The 12,792-nt window shown below is 47.2% G+C and overlaps 2 protein-coding genes across 4 annotated transcripts; one reads left to right on the forward strand and one right to left on the reverse strand.

Moving 5' to 3' along the window:
- Window positions 1-2,545: 2,545 nt before the first annotated feature.
- On the forward strand, window positions 2,546-9,199 carry LOC106606384 (hsp70-binding protein 1). Of its 3 annotated transcripts, none has more exons than XM_045715717.1 (8): window positions 2,546-2,753; window positions 3,354-3,484; window positions 3,608-3,821; window positions 5,592-5,816; window positions 6,007-6,162; window positions 6,392-6,488; window positions 6,581-6,692; window positions 8,030-9,199. In XM_045715717.1, the coding sequence occupies exons 2-8, from the start codon at window positions 3,365-3,367 to the stop codon at window positions 8,108-8,110; spliced, it is 1,005 nt and encodes a 334-aa protein (XP_045571673.1). In that variant the 5' UTR covers window positions 2,546-2,753; window positions 3,354-3,364; the 3' UTR covers window positions 8,111-9,199. The 3 variants fall into 3 exon arrangements, with proteins under 3 accessions (XP_045571673.1, XP_045571675.1, XP_045571674.1); XM_045715719.1 differs by having other exon boundaries at window positions 6,398-6,488; XM_045715718.1 differs by having other exon boundaries at window positions 2,573-2,753; window positions 3,359-3,484.
- Window positions 9,119-12,168, reverse strand: LOC123741740 (lysoplasmalogenase). Its single transcript, XM_045715721.1, has 3 exons — window positions 11,877-12,168; window positions 11,360-11,603; window positions 9,119-10,342 (listed from the first exon to the last, which is right to left on the reverse strand). Exons 1-3 carry the CDS (start codon window positions 11,925-11,927, stop codon window positions 9,888-9,890), a joined length of 750 nt encoding a protein of 249 aa, XP_045571677.1. The 5' UTR covers window positions 11,928-12,168; the 3' UTR covers window positions 9,119-9,887.
- Between the last annotated feature and the right edge of the window lie 624 nt (window positions 12,169-12,792).

Below are 12,792 nucleotides of genomic sequence, written 5' to 3' on the forward strand. Positions count from 1 at the left end.
GCCACAAAGTCCACCATCTTAAGTCCAGTACGGCTCTCCTGTTACTGGGCATGAAGGTAATACATACCCAACCTTCCAGTACGTCGTAACGAACTGACTTACAAAACTCAGTATTGGACGAGACTGACCTTACCTTTATTATCCTATTTACACTTTGGAGTAAATTTTGACAGTAGAATTAATTAACTTCAAAGGAAGTCTCAAGTAGACAAGTAGGGTATGGGCGGTGTAGACCACACTATCTACCTAGAGAATTTTCATCTGTATTTTTTGTAGCTGTCTACATACCACCACAGACCAAGGCTGGCACTAAAACCGAACTCAATGAGATGTATTCCGCCATAAGCAAACAGGAAAACGCTCATCCAGAGGCGGGGCTCCTAGTGGCCGGGGAATTTAATGCAGGGAAACTTAAATCAGTTTCACCTCATTTCTATCAGCATGTTAAATGTGCAACCAGAGGGGAAAATAATTCTAGACCACCTTTACTCCACACACAGAGATGCGTACAAAGCTCTCCCTCACCCTCCATTTGGTAAATCTGACCATAACTCTATCTTCCTGATTCCTGCTTCCAAGCAAAAATTAAAGCAGCAAGCACCAGTGACTCGGTCTATAAAAAAGTGGTCAGATGAAGCAGATGCTAAACTACAGGACTGTGTTGCTAGCACAGACTGGAATATGTTCTGGGATTCTTCTGATGGCATTGAGGAGTACACCACATCAGTCACTGGCTTTATCAATAAGTGCATCGAGGACGTCGTCCCCACAGTGACTGTACGTACATACCCCAACCAGAAGCCATGGATTACAGGCAACATTCGCACTGAGCTAAAGGGTAGAGCTGCCGCTTTCAAGGAGAAGACTCTAACCTGGAAGCTTATAAGCAATCCCTCTATGCCCTCCGACGAACCATCAAACAGGCAAAGCGTCAATACAGGAATAAGATCGAATTGTAATACACCGGCTCCGACGCCTGTCGAATGTGACAGGGCTTGCAAACTATTACAGATTACAAATGGAAGCACATCCGAGAGCTGCCCAGTGACACGAGCCTACCAGACGAGCTAAATAACTTCTATGCTCGCTTCGAGGCAAGTAACACTGAAACATGCATGAGAGCATCAGCTGTTCTGGATGACTGTGTGATCATGTTCTCCGCAGCCGATGTGAGTAAGACCTTATAACAGGCTAACATTCACAAGGTTGCTGGACAGATTGCAGGACGTGTACTCCGAGCATGCACTGACCAACTGTCAAGTGTCTTCACTGACATTTTCAACCTCTCCCTGTCTGAGTCTGTTTCAACATGTTTCAAGTAGACCACCATAGTCCCTGTGCCCAAGAAAACTAAGGTAACCTTCTTAAATGACTACCGACCCATAGCATTCACGTCTGTAGCCATGAAATATGCTGTGAAAGGCTGGTCATGGCTCACATCAACACCATTATCCCAGAAACCCTAGACCCACTTCAATTTGCATACCACACCAACAGCTCCAAAGATGATGCAATCTCAATTGCACTCCACACTGCCCTTTCCCACCTGGACAAAATAAACACCTATGTGAGAAGGCTATTTATTGACTACAGCTCAGATTTCAACACCATAGTGCCCTCAAGGCTCATCAATAAGCTAAGGATCCTGGGACTAAACACCTCCCTCTGCAACTGGATCCTGAACTTCCTGACGGTTCACACCCAGGTGGTAAGGGTAGGTAACAACACATCCGCCACGCTGATCCTCAACATGGGGGCCCTTCAGGAGTGCGTGCACAGTCCCCTTCTGTACTACCTATTCACTCATGACTGCACGGCCAGGCACAACTCCAACATTGTCATTAAGTTTGCTGATGACACAACAGTGGTAGGCCTGATCACCGACAACGATGAGACGTCAGAGACCTGACCGTGTGGTGCAAGGACAACAACCTCTCCCTCAACGTGATCAAGACAAAGGAGATGATTGTAGACTACAGGAAAAGAAGGACCGAGCACGCCCCCATTCTCATCGACGGGGCTGTAGTGGAGCAGGTACCAACAAACTAACATGGTTCAAACACACCAAGACAGTCGTGAAGGGGCCATTCCCCCTCAGGAGACTGAAAAGATTTGGCATGGGTCCTCAGATCCTCAAAAGGTTTTACAGCTGCACCATCAAGAGCATCCTGACGGGTTGCATCACTGCCCCCCCACTACGCTTCTGCTACTCTGTTATTATCTATGCACAGCCACTTTAATAACTCTACCTACATGTATATACTTACCTCAATTACCTCGACATCGGCGCTCCCGCACATTGACACATTGACTCTGTACCGGGTCCCACTGTATATAGCTCCGCTATTGTTATTTACTGCTGCTCTTTAATTATTTGTTATTCTTATCTCTTATTTTTTTGTAAATATATTTTCTTAAAACTGCATTGTTGGTTAAGGGCTTGTAAGTAAGCATTTCACTCTAAGGTCTACACCTGTTGTACTCGGCGCATGTGACAAATGCAATACAATTTGATTTGATTTGAACCCGTCCAGTTGGTGGCGGCAATACACCTTTTTGAGTTGTAGTTCGCCATGAAACCCACAGAAGAAGAAGAATGGCTGCCTCTGGAACGCATGATGTGTCTGCGCACAGCAATTAGCTTGCCACTCAACTAGAATGTTCTAGTACCGTTTCATTCTTGTACAGTATTAAAGGGCAGCGAAATAAGTACCAACCTTAACATTGTGACAGTTGGCGTCTTGAACAAACAGGCAAGTATATGAGACACAAAAGTAGAAAGAGCAGCCCAGCTACGTCAAACTGCCTGACATGTTATTTACTGTGCTAACAGCAGCTGGTAGCAGCTTTCTTTCTAGCTTTGTAACGTTAGTCTACCCAAGACCTTTGCTGTAGCTCTCAAAATAGCTAAACCTACCCAGCTAACGTTATTCTGTATGTGCTTGATATTTATGTGACAACTTTCATAGCCAACAACTTGCTCGCTGTTAGCTAGGCCTAGTATCAGGGATAAAAAGTCCTATTTTTCATCACTTACCTAGCTAACGTTAGTTACAATCGCTTTAATACCAAATCGGGCTATGGTTAATTGATTCATTTGAGAATTGAATGTGTCAGTGTTCAGGAACCTGCGGCTCTTTACATGCCCCGTAGCTGCTTCCTGGAGATCTAGCTACAATTAGTAATTCAAGTTATCAATAGCAGATTGGAACCCTAAAATTAATTGCTGATTACAATAACTTTACCAAGTACATAGGTTGATTTCGCTTTCTGACCACAATTCAGTGCCAAATTTGGGGACTAATACATTGATAAACAAGTTCTGGAATAATTTCACCCATTTTTCTCATCAGCACAGAGCATCATGGCAGAAGACCAACGCAACAGGAGACATCCCCAAAACCTCCAGGGTGTCCTTCGATTGGCTGTGGAGGCTGGCTCTGCTGCAGATGGACCCGCCCTCCCTGAACCCATGTCAGAGGAGGTAATGGTCCTTCCTAGTCACCTCCCAGGTCGTCTTCATTACTGTGTAGATTAGCAGATCTCACAACAACTTGTTACATTGACAACCAATTGTACAGTGACCGTAATGTCACTTTTGTTACAGAGGAAAGAATGGTTGAAAGGAGCTCTTGCAGAAGTGGCCAAAGGACAGAACAGCGAGGTGGAACAGATGAAGGAGTGTATGCGTGTTCTGCTGAGAGATGGCGGGTGTGAGAGGGGGAGAGAGGGAGAGGAGGAAGGAGAGGATGAAGAGGGGGAGACAGAAGGGGCACTGGAGTTTCTCTCAGAGCTCTGTGAGAACCTAGACAATGCCAGAGGTGAGACATGCCAAGCAACAGGAACTGATGTAAAGAAATTACACTTCAGCTTGTGACCCAAATTAAAGATTTGCTGTCTTTGATGGACCCTAGTTAAAACAATATAAAATTCAACTTTAAGTTACTGTAGTTTTATACACTGCATTCGGGAAAGTATTCAGACCCCTTGACTTTCACATTTTGTTAGTTTAATCCATTTTAGAATTAGGCTATGTACAATACCCCATAATGACAAAGCAAAAAAACGGAAATATCACATTTACAGAAATGTTTAGACGCTTTACTCAGTACTTTGTTGAAGCACCTTTGGCAGCGATTACTACCTTGTCTTCTTGGGTATGACGCTACAAGCTTGGTCCACATGTATTTGGGGAGTTTCTCCCATTCTTCCCTGCAGGTCCTTTCAAGCTCTGTCAGGTTGAATGGGGAGCGTCACTGCACAGCTATTTTCAGGTCTCTCCAGAGATGTTTGACCGGGTTCAATTCCGGGCTCTGGTTGGCCACTCAAGGACATTGAGACTTGTCCTGAAGCCACTCCTGCGTTGTCTTGTCTGTGTGCTTAGGGTTGTTGTCCTGTTGGAAGGTGAACCTTTGCCCCAGTCTGAGGTCTTGGGTGCTCTGGAGCAGGTTTTCATCAAGGATCTCTCTGTACTCCGTTCATCTTTCCCTCAATACTGACGAGTCTCCCAGTCCCTGTCGCTGAAAAACATCCCCACAGCATGATGCTGCCACCACCATGCTTCACTGTAGGGATGGTGCCAGGTTTCCTCCAGATGTGATGCTTGGCATTCAGGCCAAAGAGTTCAATATTGGTTTTATCAGACCAGATAATCTTACTTCTCATGGTCTGAGACTCTTTAGGTACCATCTGGCAAACTCCAAGTGGGCCTTCACTCCATTTACTGAGGTGTGGCTTCTGTCTGGCCACTCTACCATAAAGGCCCGATTGGTTGAGTGCTGCAGAGATGGTTGTCCTTCTGGAAGGTTCTCCCATCTCCACAGAGGAACTCTGGAGCTCTGTCAGAGTGACCATCGGGTTCTTGGTCACCTCCCTGACCAAGGCCCTTCTACCCCGATTGCTCAGTTTGGCCGGGTGGGGTCAGCTCTAGGAAGAGTTTTGGTGGTTCAAACTTCTTCCATTTTAAGAATGATGGAAGCCACTGTTCTTGGGGACCTTCAATGCTGCAGACATTTTTTGGTACTCTTCCCCCTGATCTGTGCCTCGACACAGTCCTGTCTCAGAGCTCGACAAACAATTCCTTTGATCTCATTGCTTGGTTTTTGCTCTGACACGCACTGTCAGCGTGGGACCTTATATAGACTCGTGTGTGCCTTTTCAAATCATGTCCAATTAATTGAATTTACCACAGGTGGACTCCAAGTTGTAGAAACATCTCAAGGATGATCAATGGAAATAGGATGCACCTGAGCTCAATTTCAAGTCTCATAGCAAAGGGTCTGAATACTTATGTAAATAAGGTATTTCTGTTTTTTATTTTTAATATATTTGCAAACATTTCTAAAAAACAGTTTTCTCTTTATCATTATGGGGTATTGTGTGTGATAATTTTTTTTTTAATCAATTTTAGAATAAGGCTGTAATGTAGCAAAATGTGTAAAAAGTCGAGGGGTCTGAATACCTTCCGATGCTCTGTATATAACTGATATTCCAGTAAAGACAGATCAACATGGACATGAATGACAAGTTATATTCATTAATAATAATAATACTGTGTCCATTGTAAAGTCTCTCTTCTGTCTGTGTGTCAGACCTGATGACCCTGGGTGGGTTGGACCTGTGTATGTCGCAGTGCTTGAACCATCCTCAGGGCAGCGTGAGGTGGCGTGGTGCCCAGCTCATCGCCTCCTGTGCCCAGAACATGCCCGAAGTGCAGTGCCACTTACTCAGCAAGGGGGCGCTACCCAAACTGCTGCAGCTGACTGACTCAGATCCCCACCCCACCGTTCGAGTGAAGGCCCTCTACGCTGTCTCCTGTAAGTGTTGCCCTGAATCATGAGAGAGAACTCTAGCCTATCAAAAGGCAAGTTTACAATATTGCTAATATGGCCTGTGGCTCTCAGATCATAATGAAGTTCCACTGGCCTGAGTGTAGTTGATAGGAGTTAATTTAGATCTGAGCAGCAGTGAAGTACCATACAGTAACTCTTTCTCTCTCTCCATCAGGTCTGGTGCGTGAGCAGGAAGTAGGTCTCAGGGCCTTCCTGTCCCACGATGGCTTCTCTGTGCTGATGAGAGGCATGCAGTCTGACAACGAGAAACTGAGGACCAAGTCGTCTTTCTTACTCCTCAACCTGCTCACAGTCCACCCAGAGCATAAAGGTTTGTGTGTGACTAACAGTGACTCTATCTCAGTCTGACAGCGAGACTCATTTGGAGACTGTCTGGAGACTGTCTCTGTTGGCTGCTGTGTATTGTTATTGGTAGTGTCTATAGAGAGAATCATGCTTTGTGTCCGCCTGAGGTAAGAAATGATTTGAACTGGGTTATTTGGATCATAACTAAAGAAATGTGTCCTTGTGTGGCAATGTACTGTCTCTCTGTCTCTCAGATACAGTTCTCTCCATGGGTATGGTGCAACAGCTGGTGTCCGTTCTACGCACACCTCACTCCTCCTTCCACGAGCACGTGCTCGGCGCCCTCTGCTGGTAATACATGTGAACACACAAAGAGAAAATGGCTTGGAACTTGCAATGTCTTCTCAATGGAGCTTCAATAAAAAAAAGCTCTCTGTCTGTAGCCTGGTGGAGGAGAGTCCTCTGGGTCTGAGGGACTGTCAGAGCCCCACCTTGGGGTTGGAGGAGATGCTCAACCAGCGGGCTGAAGATCTGCAGGGGAGAGAGGAGTGTCAGGTTGGTACCCCTACACACTTTTCTCCACTCTTCTCCTTCTCCTACCGTCCCTCACTCCCCGTGTGACCCCTCTCCATCTCTCTAATACTGTCCCTCACTCCCCGTGTGACCCCTCTCCATCTCTCTAATACCGTCCCTCACTCCCCGTGTGTCTCCACTCTTCTCCTTCTCCTACCGTCCCTCACTCCCCGTGTGACCCCTCTCCATCTCTCTAATACTGTCCCTCACTCCCCGTGTGACCCCTCTCCATCTCTCTAATACCGTCCCTCACTCCCCGTGTGTCTCCTCTCCATCTCTCTAATACCGTCCCTCACTCCCCGTGTGACCCCTCTCCATCTCTCTAATACCGTCCCTCACTCCCCGTGTGACCCCTCTCCATCTCTCTAATACCGTCCCTCACTCCCCGTGTGACCCCTCTCCATCTCTCTAATACCGTCCCTCACTCCCCGTGTGACCCCTCTCCATCTCTCTAATACCGTCCCTCACTCCCCGTGTGACCCCTCTCCATCTCTCTAATACCGTCCCTCACTCCCCGTGTGACCCCTCTCCATCTCTCTAATACCGTCCCTCACTCCCCGTGTGACCCCTCTCCATCTCTCTAATACCGTCCCTCACTCCCCGTGTGACCCTTCTCCATCTCTCTAATACCGTCCCTCACTCCCCGTGTGACCCCTCTCCATCTCTCTAATACCGTCCCTCACTCCCCGTGTGACCCCTCTCCATCTCTCTAATACCGTCCCTCACTCCCCGTGTGTCTCTTCTCCATCTCTCTAATACCGTCCCTCACTCCCCGTGTGTCTCTTCTCCATCTCTCTAATACCGTCCCTCACTCCCCGTGTGACCCCTCTCCATCTCTCTAATACCGTCCCTCACTCCCCGTGTGACCCCTCTCCATCTCTCTAATACCGTCCCTCACTCCCCGTGTGACCCCTCTCCATCTCTCTAATACCGTCCCTCACTCCCCGTGTGACCCCTCTCCATCTCTCTAATACCGTCCCTCACTCCCCGTGTGACCCCTCTCCATCTCTCTAATACCGTCCCTCACTCCCCGTGTGACCCCTCTCCATCTCTCTAATACCGTCCCTCACTCCCCGTGTGACCCCTCTCCATCTCTCTAATACCGTCCCTCACTCCCCGTGTGACCCCTCTCCATCTCTCTAATACCGTCCCTCACTCCCCGTGTGTCTCTTCTCCATCTCTCAAGGTGCATCACTAACAACATGGAATAATGTATTGATTCCCCACATCTTTTTCTATTGATATATTTGTAACTTGCCACTAGGCTGCATCTTGTCCTATTTCCTTCACAGAATTCTCCTCTGGTCTCCTCCTTATAGGAAGAGTTGGAGTTCTGCAAGCGCTTGCGTTCTGCTTGTTTCTGCGGACGGCAACCTGACGACAGTGGAATGGATCGCTGAAATCCAACTGGTCCTCCACTTCTCCTGCAGTGCCGTCATTGGCTAGGAGACATAGGAGGATTTAACTCTCCTTGAGGAAAATATGCTGATGTCGTTGTCCATCTAGACCCATGTTACAGGGTGTCAGGGATCCAAGAGTGTAGCAGGCTTTAGAGAGCAGAGGGTGCTTCACTAATCACTGTCACCAGGCGACGCAGATAAACTTCAGATATATCTCTTGTGTTCAGTCACTTCTACCATGTCCAGTCTATGTATCATTATGTATTGGATCTACACCTGACTACTTCCTGCTGACCTCTTGCAAAAGAGGTTTCTAACTTCAAAGGTGTTTTCCTGGTTGAATAAAGATACAATATTTTATTTTCCGATAATACCGTAAGTCATTTCTGAACATTTCTTCAGGTTATCTGATCCTGCTTTGTGACGTAGTCCCCCCATGTTGCTGTTAAGCTGCTGAAGAAAACAGATTAGAGAAGCCTTGACCTTTGGATTCTGGGTGTGCCCAACAAAACCTCAGATTCCATACATAAAATATCAGATGTAACATATAGTGGTAATGCTATTTTACAGCCCTGTCGCCATTTATTTATCTGGCATAGTGTGACGTTACTTGGTAATAATTGGTATCCTCTTGTATTTGTTAAAATTATTTACCAAGTGACAACTAGTTACTGGGGTAACATTAAGTAATTTACACTGTTAAACTACATCAGAGTTTTTATGTTTCTGAATAAATAGCAGGTAATTAGGCTGTAACATAAAGTGTTAGCCATTTAGCATCTTGTAGCTTTCTGCTTCATTAGTCAGATGTTTTATTAGACTCCATTTTGATCAAGTTTCACTACCCATAAATCATTTCTGTTGGCTTCTTGTGTTTGGCTTTGTTAATGACTGTCTTTCATTCAGAATATCCACCATTTGTCAATGTTTTGTTGAGATGTTTCTGTGTCTATGAACATAATGGATGACTTTTGCAGAGTTCCTACATCTGAAATAACAAGAAATATGTAACACGGTATGAAACATCAACTTTATTTTTCATTCCCATTTCATCATGAATAAATAAACATTTTCTTTTTTCATAAGGGACTTCATTTCTGAGAATAGTCTCTTCATAGCAACAGACCGTTATACGGAATGTGTTTGCTAAATCACAACTAACACAAGGGAAGTGCATCAAATCTCAAATCATTTCTTTAAGACCGTAGGACTGTTTTCACAGACAGAAATATCATTCTCCTTCACTAAATTGAACTTTATTCTGGACTATTGAAAATATTGTCATGTTGATCTCATGTCAGTCTGTGCATCTAGCTTTCTGAATTTTGGCAGTGGTTATGTTTCCCAGCCCCATCCCTGAGCTTTCTCAACAAACGGACAGACTGTCCTGATACTCTGAGGTTTTGTTTAATAAAGAGGATTTTCTTGGGGGGGGAATCTTCCTTTTTCAACTTCTTTCTGCCTCATTCTCAGTCTAGTCTCAACAGACAGTCTAGTCTCAACAGACAGCCTGAAGTTCCTATAGCTGCCGACTAGTCAGAGAGCAGTAGTCCCAAGTTTGCCATGGCAACGTCCCGATTCTCCACCCTTTTCCGGAATTGTGTACTTGAACACTCCCTGTCATTGATTTAAAAGAATGAGATTAGTATAAGTAGGCATTGGCTGAAGGGAGTCTCCACCATTGTAAAATCCATGTGAGAAAGTGGACAGTTATTTGTACACTTTGGGAGCAGGGTGGAAAATTGGGACCTGGTCCATATCTGACATAACCCCTTAACTAAGATTTCTTCCATTTGGCAAACTCATCCCCGCCCTCTGCGGCCTTGATGTCGCCCACAGCGATCAGCAGCTGCGCCAGGTAGTACGTCGTCATGACGATGTGCCTGCCGTGCTCCAGGGGCTCCGTCACTTTGAAGGTCTGCAGCGCCAGCGTCAGGTCAGAGGTCATGAAGATCAAACTGCCCAGCATGATCAGCGGGCGGCGGGTGAGAACCGCCAGCGTAGCCATCAGAACGATCAGAGCCACGTACACCCCGACGCCGGGAGTCAGGGCAGCCGCGTCCGGCGTCTTCTGCAGGAAAGGGAAGAGGTAGGCGTAGACGCCTCCCCCCAGCAGCCACAGGAGCAGGCAGAAGAAGTAGGACAGGGAAGAGGAGGGGCTGAGGGAGGAGTAACGAGTGGAGAGGAAGGTGAAGGAGTAGAGCAGGTGGGCCAAGGCGAAGGAGGCCATTCCTGAGGAGAGGATTAGAGAGAGAACAACATTACTTTATTGCCCATATTCCACCTGAAATAGAGATTTGTCTATTTGCTTTATCCGCCCCAACAAGACACACGCAGAGCGGTTGGAGCAGAGGTTCATCTGCAGTGCAACACCCCAAGAGCAGCAATTGTGTCAGACATGGGATTCAAACTGCCAACCCTCCAGTGACGTCCAGTCAGACATGGGATTCAAACTGCCAACCCTCCAGTGACATCCAGTCAGACATGGGATTCAAACTGCCAACCCTCCAGTGACATCCAGTCAGACATGGGATTCAAACTGACAACCCTCCAGTGACATCCAGTCAGACATGGGATTCAAACTGCCAACCCTCCAGTGACATCCAGTCAGACATGGGATTCAAACTGACAACCCTCCAGTGACATCCAGTCAGACATGGGATTCAAACTGCCAACCCTCCAGTGACATCCAGTCAGACATGGGATTCAAACTGACAACCCTCCAGTGACATCCAGTCAGACATGGGATTCAAACTGCCAACCCTCCAGTGACATCCAGTCAGACATGGGATTCAAACTGACAACCCTCCAGTGACATCCAGTCAGACATGGGATTCAAACTGCCAACCCTCCAGTGACATCCAGTCAGACATGGGATTCAAACTGACAACCCTCCAGTGACATCCAGTCAGACATGGGATTCAAACTGCCAACCCTCCAGTGACATCCAGTCAGACATGGGATTCAAACTGACAACCCTCCAGTGACATCCAGTCAGACATGGGATTCAAACTGCCAACCCTCCAGTGACATCCAGTCAGACATGGGATTCAAACTGCCAACCCTCCAGTGACATCCAGTCAGACATGGGATTCAAACTGACAACCCTCCAGTGACATCCAGTCAGACATGGGATTCAAACTGCCAACCCTCCAGTTTCTGGCTTGCCCTCTCTAACCTCTAGGCTATCTGCCATGTCTGCAGTGTCTGCAGGACTTTATCAGTAGCAGTTGAAACATTTCTCGTTACCATGGAGAAACAGTTCGGGCCATATAAGGCAACAGTCGCCGCCTGCCGAGAAGATCAGGCCCCCCGCCACGCCGAGGAGACTCCTCCCCCCTTTGTAGCTCAGCACCAGGAGAGCCAATGAGATGACAGGGGCTGCCTTAATAGCCGCAGCGAGGACGGAGGGGGAGGAGTCAGGGATCCACAGATAGAAGTAGACAGCGATGGCCAGGAAGAACGGCGAGAGAGAGAGAAACAGAACACAGTACTGAGAGAGAGAGAGAGGGAGAGAGAGGAAGGGGAGACGAGAGGAGAGGAAGAAGGGAGGTAGTTAATATGAGAGATTTACATTATGGTTTTAAATCCAAACACAAAAATGTGTGTGTGTGTGTGTGTGTGTGTGTGTGTGTGTGTGTGTGTGTGTGTGTGTGTGTGTGTGTGTGTGTGTGTGTGTGTGTGTGTGTGTGTGTGTGTGTGTGTGTGTGTGTGTGTGTGTGTGTGTGTGTGTGTGTGTGTGTGTGATTAGAGGTAACGATCGTACCGTGTTCCTGCGCTGTCTTCGGTCATAGGCGGCTGTTTCAAGGATGTCCATCTCTCTCAGAACCAAGGCCTGTATGTATCTGGGCTCTACCTGTTTCCTTTCTTCAGTCCTGCCTCCTTCCAGAGTATTTCATGTGTTTCTCTTTTCCTCTGTACTTCTCTCTCTCTTTCTCACCCTTCTCTGGTTCAGTCTGTCTGAGTGTGTCCCTGTCTCTTGGTGCCGGTCGACATTGAACTTTGGACCAATCACAGTGACACGTTATCTGTCAGATTGCTCAGTCATAATCAATGTCTCCTCCTCTCAGTTTTCATGTTCAACTCTGCCAGTAGTGACCCTTGGCCCATCCAACTGGACCAGATTAGTGACATCATCAACTTGAGGGTGAAGTTGAACTGGGCCAGAGCCATGTATTAAGACAGCTCTGAACCAGGCTGTGTTCAGTAGGACACATGACTCTGAACCAGGCTGTTTTCAGTAGGACACATGGCTCTGAACCAGGCTGTGTTCAGTAGGACACATGACTCTGAACCAGGCTGTTTTCAGTAGGACACATGGCTGTGTTCAGTAGGACACATGACTCTGAACCGGGCTGTGTTCAGTAGGACACATGACTCTGAACCGGGCTGTGTTCAGTAGTACACATGGCTCTGAACCGGGCTGTGTTCAGTAGGACACATGGCTCTGAACTGGGCTGTGTTCAGTAGGACACATGGCTCTGAACCGGGCTGTGTTCAGTAGGACACATGGCTCTGAACCGGGCTGTGTTCAGTAGGACACATGGCTCTGAACCCGGCTGTGTTCAGTAGGACACACGGCTCTGAACCGGGCTGTGTTCAGTAGGACACATGGCTCTGAACCCGGCAGTGTTCAGTAGGACACACGGCTCTGAACCGGGCTGTGTTCAGTAGGACACATG

Source organism: Salmo salar, chromosome ssa03, assembly GCF_905237065.1.
Source record: "Salmo salar chromosome ssa03, Ssal_v3.1, whole genome shotgun sequence".
Lineage (NCBI taxonomy): Eukaryota > Metazoa > Chordata > Actinopteri > Salmoniformes > Salmonidae > Salmo > Salmo salar.

Bases quoted from the DNA above. Each gene is read 5' to 3' on its own strand.
- LOC106606384 (XM_045715717.1), top strand. From the start codon at position 3,365: ATGGCAGAAGACCAACGCAACAGGAGACATCCCCAAAACCTCCAGGGT. The intron at 3,485-3,607 runs GTAATGGTCCTT...CTTTTGTTACAG, and splicing joins CTGAACCCATGTCAGAGGAG to AGGAAAGAATGGTTGAAAGG. The intron at 6,163-6,391 runs GTTTGTGTGTGA...TCTGTCTCTCAG, and splicing joins AGTCCACCCAGAGCATAAAG to ATACAGTTCTCTCCATGGGT.
- LOC123741740 (XM_045715721.1), bottom strand. From the start codon at position 11,927: ATGGACATCCTTGAAACAGCCGCCTATGACCGAAGACAGCGCAGGAAC. The intron at 11,604-11,876 runs GTACGATCGTTA...TCTCTCTCTCAG, and splicing joins GAAGACAGCGCAGGAACACG to TACTGTGTTCTGTTTCTCTC. The intron at 10,343-11,359 runs GTAACGAGAAAT...TCCTCTCCTCAG, and splicing joins GCCCGAACTGTTTCTCCATG to GAATGGCCTCCTTCGCCTTG.